A 22,530-nucleotide genomic window follows, 5' to 3' on the forward strand; every position below is an offset into this window, starting at 1 on the left:
AGCAAATAATTTAAAATTCTGATTCAGTATAATAAAATTGAAACCAAAATAAATCATTAAAAAAATTCACTCAGTCAATAGTAAATAAGATTATGAGATTATGGGGGCGCCTGGGTGGCTTAGTCGGTTAAGCGTCCGACTTTCGCTTGGGTCATGATCTCGCGGTTCGTGGGTTCGAGCCCCGCGTCGGGCTCTGTGCTGACTGCCAGCTCAGAACCTGGAGCCTGTTTCAGCATGTGACTCCCTCTCTCTCTGACCCTCCCCTGCTCATGCTGTCTCTCTCTCTCTCTCCTAGAAATAAAATTAAAAAAAACATTAAAAAAGTTTAAAAAAAAAATTATGCGATTATGTGAGTAAGATGTGATGGTGCTCACAGTTAAATACCATGTAAAGTGTCAACTCAATAACTTTCGAAAATAAGCATTTAAGTAATACATTTAATGTATGTTTAAAGAAAGATCAGAATAAAGCATTTTCAGGGAAAAATTACTTCATAATTTTTGAGATATACATTACTAATAATCAGACAAGATGATTCCTGCATTTTTGCTATGTAACACATTTTAAAATTAATCTTGAAATGTATATCTTACACTCACTTAATAATATATATTGAATATGCTTGAGATACACATCTTTGAGAAAAAAACTAAAAAGCACCTAAACTTAGAATGATATTTGTACTAAAATATCCTATATTTGAAGAATGGCTAAGAAAGTTTGCCAAATCTGCAGCTTTAAAAACACTTTTATTTTATACCTAGAAGATTTTCCTCTGCTTCACCTGGAAAAACTTCCAGTTTTTTTTAGTCTAGTTGAGCATACCTCACGGAACTTAATGTGCCAGTGTTTTCCCCCAATTTCCATTCAAATAATACAATTCTAGAAATGATGGTATGTACATATACAAACTTTTCCAATAATATTTTAGTTATGGACTACTAATTCCACTTGTAACACACAACATTTTGTTTCAAGGACAGTCTCGATAGTAAAAAGATGAAAGGAAAATACATTTTAGAGAGAAAGGAAGAAAAACATTTAGTAAGCAATTCATATTTTACAGAAATGAAGGAAACAACTATTTACAGCTATGGACATGCGTGTTTCAAAGTTGGAAGCTAGCTAGTTTGCTGTTTTACATAAGACTATAATTTCTAGACATCAGTGTAAAGCTAAAGCAGTTAACTGTAGTAAGCTTGTTTTGCTAGGCACATGTAGGCAAGTCTCTTCAAATACAACTCAGAATTTTGCTACATTTCTTCCATTCCCTAAATATCTTTTTGCCCTTTGCAATAAAGGCTAGTATTGTGCATTGAAACATGAGAATGGGAATAATATATTCATTGAATTTATACAACTTTCTGTTTACTCTGAAGATGACAAATAGGCAAAAGCATTAGTAAATGAGGCTGGTATTTGATCTAGAAAACAGCTTTAGGGATCAGATAAGAAATAAAACGTTTAAATACCACAGTGTGTGATCTACAGGTAATACATCAAAAGCACTTAAGTGTTTCTTCACTACTTCCAGCTGCTCCTCCTAAGAACAATTAACTGCTAAATCTATGATGCTTATGTAAACCAACAGTTAATAAAGGACATCAGATAGCCTCAGAACAAAAGTGTTTAGTAGTTTGAACTTGCAGAACCATTCTTGCCTTTATTAGACAAAACGATCACAAGTTGCCCTTGCTTTCTTCCTCTCTTTTTCTGTAAGCTTTATTTAACAACTGGATTTCCTCCTGGTAGCCGTCCTTCTCTTGATGCTGCCTTTTACTGTTCTGCCTGTGTGCTTCAACAGTGTCAGGGATGGAGATGTTGATATCACCATCAGGATTACTTGTAGGTAAAAAGAGAGAGTATGAGGCTGTTTCTCCTAAATCACAAGACACGAATCTGTTTTCTTTCCGCGAGTAGCGTAGGGATGGAGATCTGACCTGTGTAGAGGACTGGCTGATGTTGCTAATGATTGACACAGTGTCCAAGGCTTCTTCATTATCACAAATTTCAAGAACTTCCAAGTGTATTTTCACACTGGTGTCCGCAAATGTGGAGGGTGAATCTTCTGAGTTTGGTTCATGGCCAACGCTTTTGGATCGATAGACTTCTATTTTCTTAGAGGCCGGGGTTATTTTCTGTCCTTCTGCACTTACCTCATAGGTAGAAAGAGATAGGGTTTTTCCCGTGGGCGCTTGGAGAGACACGGTCCCCTGGAATGCACACAAGGGAATGGCAAGGGCACCACCAGAACGCTGGGAACAAAACCAAAATTGTTATTATTGAAAACTAGTTTCTGAAATTAGGCCATTTAGAAATTCATTTTATTCATCAAAATGGTAAAGTTTTTTTCTTATTTCAGACCCATTTCCCCAGAAACCTTTTAGATACGGGATTTAAATTCTGCTACAGTTTAGTTTCTCCTAGGTCAAATGTAACATCTAAATGAGGACAGCTCGGAACCTTTCTTTGAAGGGAAAGAACAGAATTTCACAGTTTAAGGCAAAATTTGTGTTTTGGTGGGGGCAGCAGTGGGTGTTTCCAAAAGCAGAATTTGGGCATAAAATTGAGTGCACATTTACAACCTGGAATTGCTTTTATATTTTTTGCTACATTAAAAAGTTTGCATTGGTTGAAAAATATGTAGACTATATCATCAAAATGCACTTTTTATCCCCCTGTTTAGTATGTTAGGAAAAATGATAATTGTGAAACTATGATTCAGAGGTAGTATAAAGTATATTTCAGCTGTTAGTTTTGAGCGCCTTTGAAAAGAAGAGCCAAACATCCCCAGAACTGTGTTATACTGTGCTCACTTTTCCATAGAGAAATCACAGTCATTAAAGTAAATCCAATAATAGAGAACTCCCTCACATCTCTGCAAAAACTTTCCTGAAAGTTAGAACCTTTTAGATTATATTTAAAACTTTGTATGTTAAGGTTTTTAATAATATGTACTCACCACTGAAAAGTGCTTAAGAAATGACCAAACAAAAAGACTAAATCTTACAATAGTCTCTATTTTATGTTATTGATTCATGCCTTCATGCTTCCAATTGACTTGTTTTCTTTTTTGATTACGTGTTAATCTCAGAAGAAGATAGTAAAGTGCAAAACTTCTAAAGCAATGGTCCCCAGACCAGTGTCATCAACATTACCTGATAACTTGGAAGAAATGCACATTTTTGAGCCCTACCTCAGACCTCCTAAATTAACAAGCCTTCTAGGTGATTCTGTTGCATGGTAAGGTTTGAGATCCCTAACTAAAGAAATGTTAGAATCCAGAAAAAAAAGGGGGAAAGAAGATCGTTAACAGACACTTTTTATGTATGTGCCCACTACCTAAAAAGCCTAGAGTTACTCCTGGATTGGCTTAAATATGTCTTTACAGGGGAATTGGCCTGAAGGCTCATGGTATTTTGCTAATTTAGGATAATCAGCTTTCCTGTTTGCCTATAACTATGCCAGTTTTAGCACTGAAATTCTTGCATCTCAGAAACCCTCTCAGTTCCAGAAAACCAGAATAGTTGGTCACCCTATTTGCCATGGGCATTTTATATCCAGACCTAAGTGTGGCTGGAGGAAGCCCAGGACTAAAATTTGCATTCTCTTCTAAGAGAAATTGTTAAGAGAGAATGTATAATGAGTTTGATTTGGGTGCCTTCATGCCCAATTCTTTGAATGTAGGGATGATGAAAAATATAGTCTAGGGTATGTGAGATATGTTACCAGCCTTTTCTAATTATTCCCTGTGGAAGAGTCTTGAGTTCTCTTTATCTCTTAAGGGTCCTGGGAACCTAACTTTAGGGCCATGTACCCTAAAGGGCTGAAAACTTTGAAAATGTATACTATAAAGTACAGTTTGCCCTTCTGCTGAGGCAAAGAACTTCATCAACTTCACATGTGTGACAGAAGCAGAAGAAACAGAGGGACGATATTTAGGTTCATTACTGTACCAAAGCATTATATGAATGATACCAACTTTTGGCAAAGGGGAAATGGCCTTAATTTATTTTTTATTCACCCATTCATTAAACTGACATTTGCTGAGTACCTATTTCAGTAGTCCTCCTGATCCACAGTTTCATTTTTCATAATTTTAGTTACCCACAGTCAACTGTAGTCTGAAAGCAGATGATACTCCTTCTGCAAGATGGTCAGAAGGTCAGATGTAGCCTAACATTGCATGTCACAGTGCTTACGTCATTCACCTCACTTTATCTCATCATGTAGACATTTTATCATCTCACATCATTATAAGGAGGGAATGAATAAAGTGAAGTTAGATATTTTGGGAGAGAGAAAACACGTTCTCGTAATTTTTATTACAATACATTGGTATAGTAGTTCCATTTTATTAGTTATTTCTATTCATCTCTTACTCTGCATAATTTATAAATTAAACTTTACTGTAGGTACGTTTGTATAGAAAAAAAGCATAGTTTGCTCTGCTTTGGTACTAACAATGATTTCAAGCATCCACTAGGGGTTTTGGAATATATTCCTCATGGATAAGGGGGGAGACTGTGCAGAGTCTGAACTTGCTTGAGAAACTTTCTTATTTTAAGGGATAGTCTCCATTTGAGAGTCACAGAAGTAAATACACAGAGATAGATTTTATAGAAGCAGATTTACATGTACATCTTTACACTTAAAAAATGTTTTTAATGCTTATTTTTGAGAGGGAGGGGGGTGGGGGGAGAGAGAGAGAGAGAGAGGACACAGAATCTGAAGCAGGCTCCAGGCTCTGCACTGTCAGCACAGAGCTTGATGCAGAGCTTGAACTCATGAACTGTTAGAAAATGATCTAAGCTGAAATTGGACATTGAACCAACAGAGCCACCCAGGTGCCCCATACATCTTTACATTTTTAATCCAAAATTGGCATGTTAATTTCAGCAAAATGGTACTGTCACTTTAAGCTAATTTAGTAATTTTAATTTTACTGATTATAAAAGGATTTAATGTATAAGTTTGTTTTGGTTTTAGATTTGTATGAGAAGTGTAAGGAATTTTATCAAATATTGTTTGCATGTTTTTAAGCAAAATCATAGAAATTTGATTTGATGGTAAGACTAATAGAATTTTTTTTTTCCTTTAAGAGAGACTGGTCTATTATTTAAGTTAGAAAACCATTGGTCCAGGTGAGGGAAAATGGAAGCACGAATAAAGGGACAAGTAATAGGGGTAGAGATTCAGGGAGAGATCTAACAGAATTTGAGTAAAATCAATAGAATTTCCACCTCTTTTAGAATATGGAGGGAGGACAAAAATGAAGAGAGATGAGAAGCAAGAGAATAGACTAGCTGAACCACTATTATGTACTAGTACTGGGTTAGCTGGTAGGTCTATAGGAATGAAGAGGAAGAATGTCATGTGTTAAGAGCTAATAGAGAGCATGGAGGAGGGCACTTGTTGGGATGAGCACTGGATGTTATATGGAAACCAACTTGACAATAAACTATATTTAAAAAAAAAGAGCTTATAGACTATACATACCAAACTCATAAACAATCATATTTCCATGTAATTCATGCTACAATAGAACTAGGCTGGAGAATTATAAGAATATGGAATATGAGCACTTGACCTAGGGAAGTGAGGGAAAAAGAGACCTGGGCAGGGCTCAATTTTTGTAGATGAAAAGAAATACTTAAAGCAGTGCTATTTTTTAATAGCAGTGTTTTAGAGGTCCTAAAACAGTCAGGAAGAGGAAATAAGAAATATAAATATTAATAAGGGAGAGGAATTTATCATAATTTTCAGGTGAAAATTTTGTCTACCTAGAAATTCAAATGAAGGGATTCTTTAAAAAAAGAACTAATTTGGGAGTTTAGTAAGGTTGCTGAATTATAGGTAAATGTTAAGACATCAATAGCAGTTACCAATCAAAAGATATATTTTAAAAAGGTCCCATTCAGAATAATAAAAATGTATAAAAATATATGAAAATAACATTAAAAAAACACCACTATGATGAAAGAAATCCTGAATAAAGAAGAGACAAAAGAAACAGTATTTGCACATGGGAAAATTCTATATTGTAAACATGGCAATTTTATTTTATTAATTTGATACATTTTTTGAGAGATGGAGAAAGAGAATCTTTTTTTTTAATGTTTTTTTTTTATTTCTAGGACAGAGAGAGAGACAGCATGAGCAGGGGAGGGTCAGAGAGAGAGGGAGTCACAGGCTGAAACAGGCTCCAGGCTCTGAGTTGGCAGTCAGCACAGAGCCCAACACGGGGCTCGAACCCACGAACCGCGAGATCATGACCTAAGCGAAAGTCGGACGCTTAACCGACTAAGCCACCCAGGCGCCCCTGGAGAAAGAGAATCTTAAGCAGTCTCCATGCTTAGCATAATGTGAGGCTCGAGCTCATCAACGTGAGATCATGACCTGAGCTGAAATTAAGAGTTAGATGTTTAACTGACTGAGCCACTCAGGTGCCCCTGATTTAATACAATTTTAATAAAAATCTTAGTGGAATACTGATGGAATTTTATTTTGAAACATAAAAAGTTCTTCCTAAGATTGATTTGCAAGAATAAATGCTTGTGTATAACCAAGAAATTTTGGAATTTACAAACATAATATGAAGCTACAGTAATTAATACAGGTTGTTGATGGCAAGATGCAATAAATTAAGCAGTCAAGAAACCAAATATAGCTGGTCACAAAGATGAGATTTCCAAATAAGATTCAATTGACTATCCATTACAAAATTAAATTAGGTTCCTTTTCGTGTTATATGCAAAAATAATTTGAGTATTAATGATTCTTTTAAAATAATGTGTGAGGAAGACCTTTACAAATCTGAAATGAAAAACAGAAATGACAAAGTAAAGGAGGGACAGATTTGATTGCAGAAAAATTGAAAATGTCCATGTAGAAATATATGCTGAAAGCAAAGGTAAAAAACAAATGGGATCCCAGGAGAAAATATTTGGAGCACATAGAAAGTAAAGTTTAATAGTTTTAATATAGAGAATTTCTCCAAGTGAGCAAGATAAACATCCCAGCAGGAAAAAGGAAAATATAACATGGAAGCAATGGAAAGAAGTACAAGCGGAAAATAAGCATGTGAAAATATTTTCAACTTCACCAATAATAAAAAAAATGTAAATAAAAACAATAGGTCATCTTTAGCATCTCAGATTGCCGTCCACCAAAAAAAAAATAAAAAGAGAGAGAGAGAGAAAATGAAGAAATAAAAAGATAGATGTCATCTTTAGGGTACTTTTTAATTGTATTTGGTTATAAAATAAAAACTGCATATACTTACCAACAGTCCTATTTCTGAGTTAGTTTCACCACCAAATATCAACACATAATTTTTATTTCAGCAAGTAAAGTTATAAGCCCCCAAGTAGAAAATAACCTAAATGTATCAGAAAACTGTCTTGAAAGAATGAGGTAAAGCTATAAGTTCTCCCTGGGTAACATAATTTCAATACATTTTGAGTGATAATAGCAAGTTGCAAAATAATATGTAAAGTATAACCCAATTTTCTTATAGAAAAACACCTACCAGAACACTACTCAGCAAATTATACGTATATTACGAATAAAAGATATGTAGACACACAAGCCGACGTGTATATTCTACATACAGAAAAGATATGAAAGGCTACATTCCATTCTACATTTTCCCCATTGTGGATGGGGAAAGGGTTTCACCTTTTATGTTTTATATACCTAAATTGTTTGATGATGGTGATGATGATGATGATGGTTGTGCTTATGGAAGTTTATTAGGTAATAGAGAAAGAAGAGAACCCAAACTATTACTGGAAGGGCAAGCAGGATGCAGGGGTAGGGTACTGAGTATGGGTTGTCTATGGTGGTAGTCAGCTCAGAGTTCAGTTTGGTAGTCAATTTGGAGTTCACACAGCATTTAGGGTTTGTGCTATATTGAAGGTTTGTTTGTGCTGCCTTTGGGGTTTGCAAATCAATACTCTGGGTTTGCGGTTTGTGCTATTTTTAGATTAGAAGAAAGAATACAAGGTGAGTGCAGGGCATTGTCTCAAAATTTTGCCCTGATGATTTGATTGATTAGAATGGGAATCCTAATTGGGGTATAGTTTATTTTCTATTCACATTTTTTAAAGAGTAGCCAATGGCACTTATGACAAAAAAACTATTTTAAATGATCTGAAAGGAAAAGGATCATATGATCCTACTCAGACAAAATAAAGTGACCATGGTCTGTAATGAGTCAGATTCTCCTCACTAATTTTATTGTAAAAATTATAAACATTTAGCCCAACAAGCTGCGACTGTAAACATTTTAAATATTTTTAGTATTTAAATAATGAATCCTATGTCAGAAAAAGAAAATACTATAGAATTTGAGTCACAAACCAGAATGTCACCCACAGATTTGTGGCTATTCAGAAAGTTCAAGAATAATTTCAAAATGAGACTAAAAGTAAAAAATATTAAATCTTAAGTGAAAATTAACATTAATTGTGAGGAGATAAAAGACACAAGAAGCCTGTTATCACTGGTATAATTTATCTTCATTTTTGTACCAGGTTGACTAGTGTGCCTCCCTCCAAAATTCGTATCCACCTGTACCTGTGAATGTGGTGTTATTTGGAAATAGAGCCTTTGCAAACCTAATAAAATTAAAATGAGGTCATAATGTATATGACTGGGCCCTAATTCACTGACTGGTGTCAGTGCTTTTAAGAAATTTCTTAAAAGAAATTTCTTTCTTTTAAGAAAGAGAAATTTTGACACAGACTCACTTAGAGGGAAGATGGCCATGTGAAGAAGGAGATAGCACTTAGAGTTATACTATTATAAACCAAGAAGGAATCATCCCTAGAGCCTCAGAGGAATATGGCCCTTTTGACACCTTGACTTTGAGCTTCTGGCCTCTGGAAATATGAGACAATAGATTTCTGTTGTTTTAAACTATCTTAAGTTTAAATAATTTGTTACAGTTGCCCTAGGAAATTAATACAGAGTTTTATGGAAACATTTGTAAAATTCTACAACTACCCATTTTCTTCTGGAGACTGGAACTGCATGGCATTTTTGTCAAATCCACATAGAATGTAATCTCCTTCAGGGAAAGGAATATTTCCTTGTTGATATTTATTTTCTATACCATCTATATCAGTGCCTGACCCATGGTGGGCCCTCAAAAAGTATTTGTTGAATGAAGAAATGCGTGCATGAATGAATGAATCTACAACATTGACTTTGCAGGTTTTTAGATTCCATATTTTAGCTTCCTAAAGCAGGAAAAAATGAAATCATCTTTTAAAAGTATTGGTTTTTAAACTTTATTTTTTTATATTTAAGAGCCCTGTATAATAAATGATAGTTACAAGTGCATCAGAAGGTCATAGTAGAACATACTCTTTTTATAGAAATAAAATAGAATATTATGGGACTGAATTGTATGTGAACATTTACTGCATGATAAAAAAAAATGATAGATTCAGGGAACATAAAACTAGTCATTTCATAGTCTCTGCTTTTTTCCATTTAAAAGTCTGTGAATTAGCATACGCTGTCAGGAATAATGATAATCCATTATTGCTGTACTCCTGAGCGTAGGTGTCTGGGAGCTTTTTATTTGGAAATGAAAAGCAGTCTCTAAACCTCACAAATGCTTCAGTAGGAGAGAGCATGCCATGTAAACACATTAGCACAAATAATCTGCTGTGATAATTGATTCAGACTTACTGACCTTGGGCATATTGAACTTTTTATTTCTTCACTATAAGCCTCGAGGTGAATTCAGGGTGAAATTACAATATGAAAGAGTTACTTGAAATTTCTCTTCTAACAAGGTGAAGTACTGTGTTGATTATCTGACTCACTCAACTTAAGAAAAAGACATAACATGTAAAATCATTTCACTTACCCAAAACCACGGAATTCTGACTTCTCATTTTATAATTGAGAATTGATAGCAAGGGAAGCCACTTTCTCAGGGTCATGTAAGTCATAGTTGCAGGACTGACACCAGGACTCAGGTGTTTTAATACCTAGTTAAGTGTTCTTTCCAATGTACTGTGTTGTCACTTGAAAAGAAATCTGCTTTAGGCAGGAGTAGATCATGGACTTTCTGCCCTGGAAGCTAGAATTCTATCACTAACTCATGAATAATCCCAGTGACTGACAATTTTAATGTAAATTAAAATCATATGGATGATTTTTAGATTATTAGGTGACTTTTAGGCATCTAAAAGTACAGATATTTGAAGAATTAAGTCAATCGGACCATCCAGGATGGTTTGAAGGAGAAGAGATAAAGACACTAAAAACAAAACTAGCAGCGCAAGTAAGAACTTTGTGAGAAAAACGATAAATCAGAGTTTTAATAATTTAATTTCGGAATTTTATTTAAAACTGTGTAACTGAAATATTTTCATATATTCAACTTCAGTAAGATTTCATGTGTCATCTTGTTACCTTCATTTAAATGTTTAGTACACCAGAATAAAGAAGACACATGAGTTACTCAAGGAAAAGAGAGTAAGGACAAGAAAATAAAGGCCTTCATAAAGGGCACTGTGTTTCATAGTGCTAGATATTTAAACACATTTCCGATTTAATCCTCACAGACCTTCAGACTATAAATTTATCTTTTTTTAAATGATGAAAAGTATCACAACAGAGTAACAAATTTAGAATAAATATTCATCATAACAAATATTTACTGATGCTGCTGAATGCAAGCCATGTGTTAACTTCTTACTAAGCACTTGATATATATTTTCTTATTTGATTTTCATATTAACCTTATAAAATAGAGACACTGTCATCCCAATTTTATTGATAACATAATTGAGTCATGGGGATAAAAGTAAATAGCATAGTCAAATCCAATCCCGGATTATCTGTCTCAAACCCTCTGTTCTTCATCATCCTGCTACTTCAAGGCATAATGTTTGTGATAAAATATGAATAATACCTCATTCTCCTAATCCAGCCAAAACCCACTATGACCTGTGGGAAGAAGGGAGAGGTGGGATTAATTCATACACGTTAGGAAGGGAAAGAAATATATGGAAAAGATGATTGAGAAAATGGTTTCTAAATAGGGTCCCAAAAGATCATTCCAGTAGGCAGAAGTGTAGGGAAATTGTATTCCAGGATGAGAGAATAATGAGAGCAAAGGCAAATGGAATTTGGGGGGAGTGACATAGTGTACAGAGAAATGAGACTGGAAACAGAGGTTAGATCCGGGTCGAAGAGCCCTGTACACCACAGTAACGAGTTTTGACTGTATCCGAAAAGCAAACAGGGGGACCACTGATTTTTGTTTTCACATTTAAGGAAAGGAAAGAAATAAATATATATGGAATGTCTATTATGTGCAAGCAGTATACTTGGTACTTTACATGTGAAATGTAATTTAATACAATAATCTGTAAGGGAGATAAAATTATTTCCATTTTACAGATAAGTAAATTGAGGTGTGGAGAGGTTAACCAACTTGCTTAGGTCATATACAAAGTTAAGTTTTGAACTGTGATCTAAATTCAACGCAGATTCCAAATGTTTTCCACTATGCCATTCAAGGTATAAGAAGATAATGGGGGACCCTATGAAAGATGTCTTGGAAGAAGTAGAACATGGTGTCAGGGAGACCAGTTAGCAGGTTTTTGGAATCATTAGGTGCAAAAGGAAAGGGATATGAGCTTCAGTACTGGTAGAAGAAATGGCAAATGTAGGATGGATTCTAGTGGAATTACAGAGGCAAACCTTGAGGGTAATGGAGAATTACTGCTGTAGAGTCACATACACCTCCTGTAGAACTCAGTTGAGTCACTATTGCTGTAATCCTTACCACTCTCGGCCTCAGTTACCCATTACTAAAGTATGAAGAATAAATAAGTTAACGGATATAAAATGGTCAGCTGAGTGTCTCACACAAAGTATGTGCTCTGTAAATTTTAGCTATTAGGCATTATTAGGAGGTAAGAGAAAGGAACCCATGACGTTTTTGAGATTTCTAGTCGTAATGTCTAGTACCAGTAATTGAGATAAGGAGCTTAGGAGGATGTAGATAATTTAATGCTATTTTTGCAGTCTTCATCACCTAATCACACAGCATATTCTTCTGCAGTATTTTATTCTCATGGTCTAAATATACCAAATAAAGGTCAGAGATTACCAGGATGGATTAAAAATATGACAACTATATACTGTCTACAAAAAACTCACTTCAAATATAATACTATAGAAGGTTAAAAGTTGAAAGATAGAAAAACATATAGCATGCAAATATCAATCAAAGAAAAACAAAACTGGCTATATTAATACTAGATAAATAGACCTTAGAGCAAAGAAAAATTACTAGAGATGGAGGATTATTATTACAAAAAGATCAATCTACTGAGAAGATACAGAAGTCCTAACTGTGTATACACCAAACAACAGAGTTGCAAGATATACAAAGCAAACTGAACATAATTGAAAGGAAACATAGTCAAGTTCACAATTACAGCTAGAGACTTCACTACCCTTCTCTCAATAATTAGTAGAACAACTAAGTAGAAATTCAGCAAGCATATAAAAAAATACCAACAACTATAACATCCTATAATCAACATTTATAGAAATTTTTATAGAAAAAACCTTTTATTTATAGAAAACTGTCCAATGAGAGGAGAATACATATTATTTTCAGGTGCCTATGGAACATATACCAAGACTGATCATATCTGGGACATAAAATAAATCTCAATAAATTTGAAAGAATTAAAATTCTATTCTCCAGACACAATGGATTCAAGATAGAAATAAATAATAGAAAGATATCAGGAAACCCTCCAAACTTCTGGAAACTAATAACGCTTCTAAATAATCCATGAGTCAGAGAGAAAGTCATAAGGGAAATTAAAAAAATACATTGAACTGAATGAAAATTAAAATATAACATATTAAAATATGTGAGATGTATCTAAAGCCATCCTGAAAGGGAAAATTTAAGGGACTAAATGCGTTCATTAGATAAAAGGAACAGTCTCAAGTCAATAATGTAAGCTCCCACCTTTATAATCTAGAAAAAAGATGGAATGCCTGGGTGGCTCAGTCAGTTAAGCGTCCAACTTTGGCTCATGTCATGATTTCATGGTTCATGTGTTCAGGCCCCACATTGGGCTCTTTGATGACAGCTCAGAGCCTGGAGCCTGCTTCAGATTCTGTGTCTCCTTCTCTCTCTGACCCTCCCTCGTCCCACTCTCTCCCTTAAAAATAAATAGACATTACATTTTTTTTTTAAAAACATGAAAAAAATTTAAATCTAGAAAAAGAAGAACAGAATAAAATCCAAGCAAGAATAAGGGAAGAAATCATAAAGATGAAGCAGAAATCCGTGAAATTGAAACAAAACAATAGAGAAATTCAGTGAAAAAGAATTGGTTTTTTGAACAAGTTCAATAAAATTGACAAACCTCTAGCAACACTGACAAAGAATAAAAAAAGACACAAATTACCAATATTAGGAATGAAATGGGACATCACCACAGACTGTGCAGAGGGTAAGGATGAATATATCATTGCATTTAAATTACTTTATTTGTTTATGACAATTGGTATTCTCATATTTTCAAATCATACTTTTTGGCTTTATCTGAGCCCATGAGCACAACCATCACATGCTACAAGAAATCCTGTGAGAATTTTGAGTTTAAGTGTGTTGTTGCTCTTGTGATTATTGGATACATTTTTCTATTCTCTGGCCTAAAAATAGAATCTTGTATCTTATCTCTATTAATGGCATTTCAGCTCAGATGTGATATGTCCAATTTTATTTCTAATGTTTCCAATTCTTTATGTTTTTCTAACAAAATAAAGAATATAGCTTGAAAGGAAGCACACATTGATTCTGTTTAGAAAAGAAATAAGATTTTATCAGGAATAAGTGAATCCTATGAAATGAAATAGTTTTTCTTGTCTTAATAACATGCATTCATTCATTTGGGTGCTGTGTCAGTTAGAAGTATTGTACCAAAAATGATTGTATGAAAATAATTTTCTCAAACCTCATTGACCAGAGGAAAGAAGATATATATTTTCATTGTTTTAAGTTTGTTTATTTTTGAGAGAGACAGAGACAGCATGAGGTGGGGGAGGGGCAGAGAGAGAGGGAGAAAGAAAATAAATCCCAAGCAGGCTCTACACTGTCAGCACAGAGCCTGATGAGGGGCTCAAACCCACGAAACCATGAGATCATGACCTGAGCCAAAACCAAGAGTCAGACACTTAACCGACTGAGGCACCCATGTGCCCCTATATTTTCATTTTTAAGACAGTTTCAAAGGATAAACACAGTGTTTTTGGTAAGATTATTATACTCTAGAAAATGTGTTGAAATCCATGTTGATGGTATTTGTAAAAATTATAGAAGACAAAAATGTTTTTATCAGCATAATATAGTAAAAAGATCAAACAAACAAACAAAAACAAATCTGTGGTGACAGATTAGAAGTATCCTGGGACAGAGAGTGGTGCTAGATCTTGTATAATTGGTCATGTGGGATCTAATTGATGTGATGAAAATATTCCCAAACTGATGGTGATTGCATAGCTTGGTAAATTTACTAGAGATCATTTAATTGTACACTTGAAATGCGAGAATGATAAATATCCCTCAAAATATCCCTCAATAAAGATTTTTTTAAGAGAATTTGTCTGATATTCAGGACACTCTGAAATACAGCACTTGTTCTGCTACCAAATAAATAGCAGTGTGGCCCTAGACAAATAGCCTAGACTTACTATAGGTCTTTATTTCATTATCTGTATAAAGACGTAGTTGGGCAGATGAACACCCAAGTACCTCTTGTCTCTTCACATTTCAATATTCTCTGACTCTGTTTTGTCAAAGTTAACCTCAAACAAAGCACTTTGTTTCTTGAAAAATATCTAAGTAGGGATGTTCTTCTGAAAGAAATTAAAATCACAAAATTTACTTTAAAAACTTGGCAAAAGAAATTGTAGATCTAAGCCCCTTAAAAGACCCTCCTTTTTTAAATCAATAAAGAACTATTGCTAATGGAACATTTTCTGTGCTTCCAAAATACATGGAATCTAAGCCACAATGCATTCTGTACAATGAAAATGTCTGCTGTAGGGAGATAAAATAACAAGAAAGAAAATGAAGCAGTTTATATACCAATGTTTAGAAAGAAACCTATAAGGAGGGTTTAATGATGCTTATATATAGTTCTGATTTAAATCTTATATCCTAGAAAACATTTATTGAATGTTAGATATTGGTAGGAGACCTATAGTGTATATTGTGTATGTATGTATGTACCATATGTGTGTATAATGTATAGTTTTTTTCTGATGATAAAAATGATATATTATAGCTTATTTTTTGCAATTACAATTATATCTAAAGAATATGCACCAAGCAGTCCTTAGATTATAGCAAATTAAGGATGACTTCCGTGTGATTCTAATTTTGTGAATTTTAATCCTTTTGTAAAAAAAGAATCATTCAACTTTACATAGCCTATGTGGCTATTATAAGTTATCTAAGTTAAAGGGATTTTCTTCTAATTTTTGCAATTTTTTTGCAAAATGGGGGCAAAATTCTGTATAAAGTTTTTTAATGCTTTTTATATAGAAGATCATTTGATAAGGCTAATATTTATACCTTAAAAAAAGACAGTACATGCTATTACACTCTGGCAGTTTGTGCTGTGTGAGGTAGGTAAGCTTGAGAATGACATTTTCCAAAATCCCCTTCCTTGTATGCTTTCAAGTTAGAATTGGCCAAGATAGAAACTTGCCCAGTAGTTGGAAGGTGGAAAGAAGCAAGGCGGTGGCCATCACATCTGGAGCTCTTTTCACAGGTAGATACGAAAGGAAGGAGAGGCACAGGCAGATATGGAGATAGGAAGGAGAGGTACTTGGCAGATGCCAGCTTCTCGCTTCCCTTTCCTGCTCCACATCTACTGTTTCTTCCTGACTATATGCATTGTTGACCGACAGAGGCCTCTAATTCACCCCCAGATGCTTGACTGTGGACTCACTGAGATTGTGGTTTATAGGTAAATCACTTTCATAGACCTCTACACAAATTCCCCTTTCTTGTTCCTACATTGGTGGCTAGACGTATATGACTGATTGGTAACTCTGTCTCTGACCCTCCAACTTCTCTTCCAGACCTTTACTTGCCCAGCTTTTCCCACAATTCTAAACAAGTCTCTTACCCTGTAACACTCAGAGTGCTTCTGCTCCCCTGATGAAACCCTAACTGATGCAAAGTCCTCCTCAATGGAAGAAAATCTCAAGCTTAATAGTAAAAGAAAAAAATGCAGTGACTTTTAATTAATTAAAAAATGCCAATACACTTATGGATAAAGGTGGTTCAGTGCAGTCCAAACACAGAATCTCTCTCATCCAGTGATAAAATGAAGGAAAAAAAGAATAGCCATATATTTAAGCAGCAACTAAATAAGGGATCAGCCTCATGTGTAAGCTTCTGAATGTGATGATCACAAAAAGAAACAAATGGTCACCCATTTCTATAAGCAGCTGTACAGAAAGATGATGACTTGAAAATATCCTGACAATTTTGGCTATACATTCTATTTGCAAGAGAAGCAGAAGTTCCCAAAATGAAAGAGTTTATATAGTTAAAACTATTTTCATTGTAATAATAAAGTTTTATTTGACATTTTCACTGTGTTGACATGTTCACTGATGGTGCAAAAGCAATGATGGGTAAAACTGTTGGTCCTTTAACATGAATCAAGGCAGTGGTATCAAAATCTACTAGTAGGCGTTCCATGTTTTCTCACTGCATGTGCATGTGTGCATACACACACACACACATACACACACAAACACACACATTGTCCACTTTCATTTAAGAATGTCCTTGGTGAAAGTTAGTATCATTAGTATCCTCACTTTATAGATGAGTTAATTGAGGTGCAAAGATGTTCAGTACCTTTTTTCAAGGTCAAATAGATACTAAATAGAAAAAATGAAATTCTAATCTGGGCAGTGTGACTCTAGAAAAAAAATGATACAATCCAATTCATTCATTCACTATATTTTTATTTTTTACTGACTACCTAATATAAGCCAGAAAGTATTCCAAGGACTGAAGTTATAAAATGATTTTCCTCCCTCTCTTCTTTCTTTCCTTCCTTCCCTCCTTCCTTCCCTCCTTCCTTTTATTCATACTTCCATCCATCCATCCATCTGTTTGTCTATCATTCTTCTCTCCATGTATGTGCATAGAGAGCCATGGTTCTTTGTGGATAGTATGATCTTAGGTTAGTTGCCTCTCTCTTCTTTTCTGTACTTGCTTGAATTTGAAAAATAGTGAGCAAGTTATTTTTATAAAAACAATAGAGTCATTATTCTTAAGACAAAACCTAATGCAACTCATTGCTCTTTTGAAGAACAAAGTAAAATTTCAACTTTTAAACTTAAAGGAGTATAAAAAGACTGCTCCATTCTTTCTTCTCACACTTAAATTTTTTTCTCACTACTTACAAAGCAATAGAACATGACATGTGGAAATTGTTTTCTAAGACTGATTTAGAAGGCAAGGTTTCCAAAATCTTTCCATCCCACACAGCAAATACTAAAGCAATTCTTTTTAAAAATGTTATTACAAAGATTCTTTAGAAAAAAAATAACTAAAAATCTTAGTGTATCATTGGGTATCCAAAAAGGAGATTGGTAATGATGCATTTATGCATAGAACATCACACATTTGTATACTCTGAAAATTAACCATTTGCCTTCAGAGGAAATAAGTCCTGTGAAAGTAAAAATGGCATATTTGACTATTCTTTCTTGTTCCTGGAGAGAGAGTAATATATATATATATACAATTTATATATATATATAAAATGTGCATGTTTNTGTTTTTTTTTGGATTTTGGTTTTAATTCGTATTATTTGTGTAGTAGATGGGACAAACATATGCACCAATACCTGTTTTAATTTCACAGGGTGAAAACTGGTGATGCTCCAGTATTCTAATGTTTTTTAAAATTTTTTTATGTGTTTATTTTATCTTTGGGAGAGAGAGAGAGAGACAGAGCACGAGTAGGGGAGGGGCAGAGAAAGAGGGAGACACAGAATCCAAAGCACGCTCCAAGCTCTAAGCTGTTGGCACAGAGCCCAACACAGGGCTCGAACTCACTGATGGTGAGATCATGACCTAGCTGAAGTCAGAAGCTTAACTGACTGAATCACCGAAGCACCCCTCCAGTCTTTTTTTTTTAACTTGGGGCAGGGAATAGGGTTTTTTTTCTTCCTCTTCCCTCTCAATAATTACTAATGTTTCAGAGTAAGTTGGCTATCCTACTGTGGGAATCCTGGGAATCTACAATAGGCCGTCCAGGTTCCTAGATCCAATGATTCCTTGTATAATAAAATTGTTTGAAGGAAATTAAATCCATGGGTTGAGACTATTTGTATTTCAATGAGTCAGACCTACAACCTAGCTTGTTCATTTCTTTAGACCAACTGTTCCGAAATGCCACTCAGAGATTGGTGCTGAACTGACCACATAAGAATCACCAGTAGAACTTGTTAAAAATACAGATTTTTGGCTTTGCTGTGGGAGATTCTAATTCAGTAAATTTAGAATTGGAACTAAGAATTTATATTCGTAAAGGGCTCTCCAGATGATTCTTATATATAGCCATCCTTAAGAACCATTGACTTAGGAAATACTGGAAAATGAATATTGAGCTGTGATGTTACAAAGAATAATTTCTTGATTAACTTACTGAATACCTCAGAGAAGGGCATTAAGAAATATCTTGCTACATGCCCATATTCTCTGATTTCCTAAATATAACTAAAATATCAAGTGGGAATTTATATTAGTTGGAACACCTAAAGACTATTTAAAAATATCAAAATGGGAGACAGGAGAACACAAATTCATCATGAAGCTAAGATTCCAGAGCCATTCATAAGCATGGGATAACCTGAGTGCTGATTCTTATTGGAAGTTGTAGTGTTCTGAGAAGTGCGGGGAAGCCAAGCTGCAATCAGAAGGCATTTCTTAGGTAAGTGTATGTATATGGGAAATGACCTAAAGAGATATCAGAAGAAAGATACCTCAATCTCCAGGGCACCAGTGCATTTCTTTTCTTGTTGTGATTTCTTTTCTTGTTCTAAATAAATATTCATTTTCATCCCTAATTTTATACTCATAATTTGTATACTTTAAAAAAATATGTGTCTCCAAAATATATAATATCCAAGCTCCACAAAACCTTTATGAATGACTGTCTCAAGGGTCAGTATTAAGAAATCACAGCAGTGGCACCTAGGTGGCTCAGTCGGTTAAGCAATTAAGCAATTAAGCATCTGACTTCAGCTCAGATCATGGTCTCAAGGCTCATGAGTTCGAGCCCCACATAGGGATCTGTGCTGAAAGCTCAGAGCCTGGTGTCTGCTTCAGATTCTGTGTCTCTGTCTCTCTTGGCCCCTCCCCTGCTTGTGCTCTGTCTCTGTCTCTTGCTCTCTATCAAAAATAGACATTTAAAAAAAATAGGGAGAGAGGGGTGCCTGGATGGCTCAGCTGGTTAAGCCTCCATCTCTTGGTTTCAGCTCAGGTCATGATATCAAGGTTCATGATTCAAGCCCCACATCAGGCTCTGTGCTGACAGCATAGAGACTGCTTGTGATTCTCTCTCTCCCTCTCTCTCTTGTGCTCTATTTCTCTCTCTCTAAAAGTAAATAAACATTAAAATAAAATAAAAGAAATAAAAAGAAATCACAGCAGGGATTATCAGGCTTATTTAGAGACATGCCATTGGAGAAACATTAGACATGAGATGACTCAATAACACAAAGTACTGGGTAATCTTTGAAGAATCCCCTAAGAGGGACTTGAAAAGAGAGTGCAAAGGTATGGTGGGGAAAAAAGCATGGCATCAACAAAGAAGTAAAATTATTAATACTTAGAATGACTTGAGCAAAGACTTTAAGACGAGGTTGAGGAGAAATGAAGCCACAGAAACCAAACGCTTAAGCCACATTAAAAATTTTCAACCCTGATTTGAATGAGAAAGGAAACACCAGAATGTTCTAAAGAGGGGTTTGACATGATGAAAGTTACATTTTTGCAAATTTATTCTGGACTATGGTCAGCAAAACAGATTGGAAGGGTCCAAACCCAGAGTCAGGAGGACCAGTAAAGAGGTCATTGAGAGAGAGTAGTGATTTAAATTAGGAAAGAAACAATAGCTATAGTGAGACATGAGAATAGCAAGACTTATTTAGGATGTAGGATTTGGTGAGTGATTTGATGTGAGTTGTGACAGATAAAGGGAGTCAAGGATGTTAACCAAGTATCTGACTTGGGCAACTGGATGGGTTGATGGTGTTATTTTCAGAGAAAGGGAACAAAGAAGAGAAGCAAGTTTGGAGGGCTGGGATGGGGGAAGGGTCAGGAGAAGATCAGGAGTACAGTGTTGGAAAGCTGAAATTGAGGTGTCTCTGGTGTGTCCATCTAGAGAAATTCAGCAGGAGGTGACATATTGGGGCCTGAGCTCAGGAGAGATTTGACCTGGAATATATACTTGAATATATACTTGAGATGAGATTGAATGAAGAGTGTATGAAATGACAGGAGGATCCTGAGAAGTATGAACATTTAAGGAATGGGCTGAGATAGAGGAGATGATAAAGGAGTCCAGGGAGTGTGTCATAGTGGTAGGAGAACAATCAGAAACGTAAAATACAATCGAAATCAAGGAAAGAGTAGAAGAGAGATACAACAGTGTCAAATGTTACGGACATGTCAGGTGGGATAAGGATTGAAAAGTTCATTGACGCCTGGGAAGGTAGGGAATACGAGATGGAGAATCGAGCCATCACAAATGGAATCAATGCAAAGACACACATATAGGCTCTCTGCCCTAAGGGTCCAATACAAGGACAGTGGCAGATGAAACCCACATTGAAAAAAAAAGCCCTTGGGAAATTTTAAAAGAAGTTTATGAACCTTTAACACTGATTGCCAAATGTTTTGATCAAATAGTCTGGGTTTTCTCTGATAGTTTTAGTTTGAAAAATCTTTTGTCATACATTTTTTTTTTGTCAGAAGTGGCAATCAGATTTTTTGTTGCTGTTCAATGATATATGGTCACTGTGTATTTTAGGAATAGATATGATAAGGACAGAGATACACTTCATCCTGCCTTCTACCTTCTTGTATACCAAAGCCCAAAGAGAACGTACATGGCTTTATTCCAGAATTCTGTATCCTTTCCTGCTTCTCTCAGGACTCCCTTTTTTCAGGCATGTATACTTAAACTGTTCTGAACCAGTATGATGTGTGGGATTTTAGGTAACAATACTATGCCATGAAAGGAAGTCAATGTCTATTCATTGCTACAGTCTCGGTGCCTAAGATGATGCCTGCCATTTAATGGGCCCTAAATAGATATTTATCAAATGCATGAATACAGAGAAAATGGAGGAAGCAATTTTAATCTTTATGTCTAATAAAAGAGTGAGAAAAAAAGAAAAAAAAAACGCTATGGAAAATATCCTAATTAGAGTTTTTGCCTGATGAATTTAAAAACTACTATGAGCTCTTTGAGAGCCTGCCCACATGTCTAAAATTGCTCACACAAGTCTTGACATTCTCTAAGAGTCCTCAGATGGCAAGTGTTGGGGGCAAGGACTCTAGTCCCTCACAATAGTCAGAAATAGAGGTGTGTTCCTAACTCAAACTGGGTTTGGTCAAATATCAAAGGAGAGGATCACAGACATACCAAGTTTGTTTGAATTAGTGTATATAGCTCAGGGGCATGTTTTGGTAAACTGTTCTTGGCAAATCTAAGGAAAGATTGAAAAGCAGTTGACTGCTAGTCTGTTTCTTGCTTTTGTTATCATTAGAGATACAGGTTTAAATCCTCTTGGAATGAGCTGAGCAAACTTACTGGCAGTTTCCATCACCCACCCATCTCTTCTAACAGAACGCTGTTGCAGGGACACTTAATAGCCTTGTTCTCTCTGGCTAGCCTTCCAAGTCTACATGATGTGATAGAGTTCAAAGACAAATTTTTAGAACTAGCTGTATAGCAGCTTTTGACAGTGTTTTTTCTAGAAATTCTAATATCCTATGGTAATATTCAATATGAAATTTTAATCCAAATGTTCACCCAAGAGTCACATTTTAATATTGTGTGCTTCCTGTCCTTTTCCTAGTAGGGGTACACTATATGTGTTAATTTGCAATTTTATTTGTGTGAAGTAGGAAAAATTACCTTAAAAAACCTCAAATGACTTGAGAACATTTTGTCCTCAATAGTTCGATGCCAAAATATGGCATTGTGTAAAGACTGCATTTTTTCAAATGACTTTCATCTTTTTGAAAGTTTTTTTCTCCCCATTGAACTCTATTCAATGACATCATCAAAGCTCCCTACAGGACATTTTTGTCAGTATTAAATCTGTATAAATTCCTGTGCAAAATACCTTACCTTTAGGCTATTTTGTCAACTTGATACTAGGATGTTATTTTCACCAGAGGACTAGATGTATCAGAACAGT

General features: G+C 35.0%; 1 protein-coding gene and 1 long non-coding RNA gene across 3 annotated transcripts in view; one reads left to right on the top strand and one right to left on the bottom strand.

Annotated features, from left to right (window-relative positions):
* The window catches only part of LOC144219979 (uncharacterized), a 278,731-nt gene that overhangs the window by 9,971 nt on the left and 246,230 nt on the right, over positions 1-22,530 (top strand). The window lies entirely within an intron of this gene.
* The window catches only part of GPR149 (G protein-coupled receptor 149), a 63,519-nt gene continuing 42,078 nt past the window's right edge, over positions 1,090-22,530 (bottom strand). The window contains exon 5 of the mRNA XM_077750082.1: positions 1,090-2,255. Within this exon, the coding sequence (XP_077606208.1) occupies positions 1,680-2,255 (576 nt within the window). The 3' untranslated portion in view covers positions 1,090-1,679. The remainder of the gene's footprint in view (positions 2,256-22,530) is intronic.

This window comes from Crocuta crocuta, unplaced genomic scaffold (genome assembly GCF_008692635.1).
Source record: "Crocuta crocuta isolate KB4526 unplaced genomic scaffold, BGI_CrCroc_1.0 scaffold19, whole genome shotgun sequence".
Taxonomy (NCBI): Eukaryota; Metazoa; Chordata; class Mammalia; order Carnivora; family Hyaenidae; genus Crocuta; species Crocuta crocuta.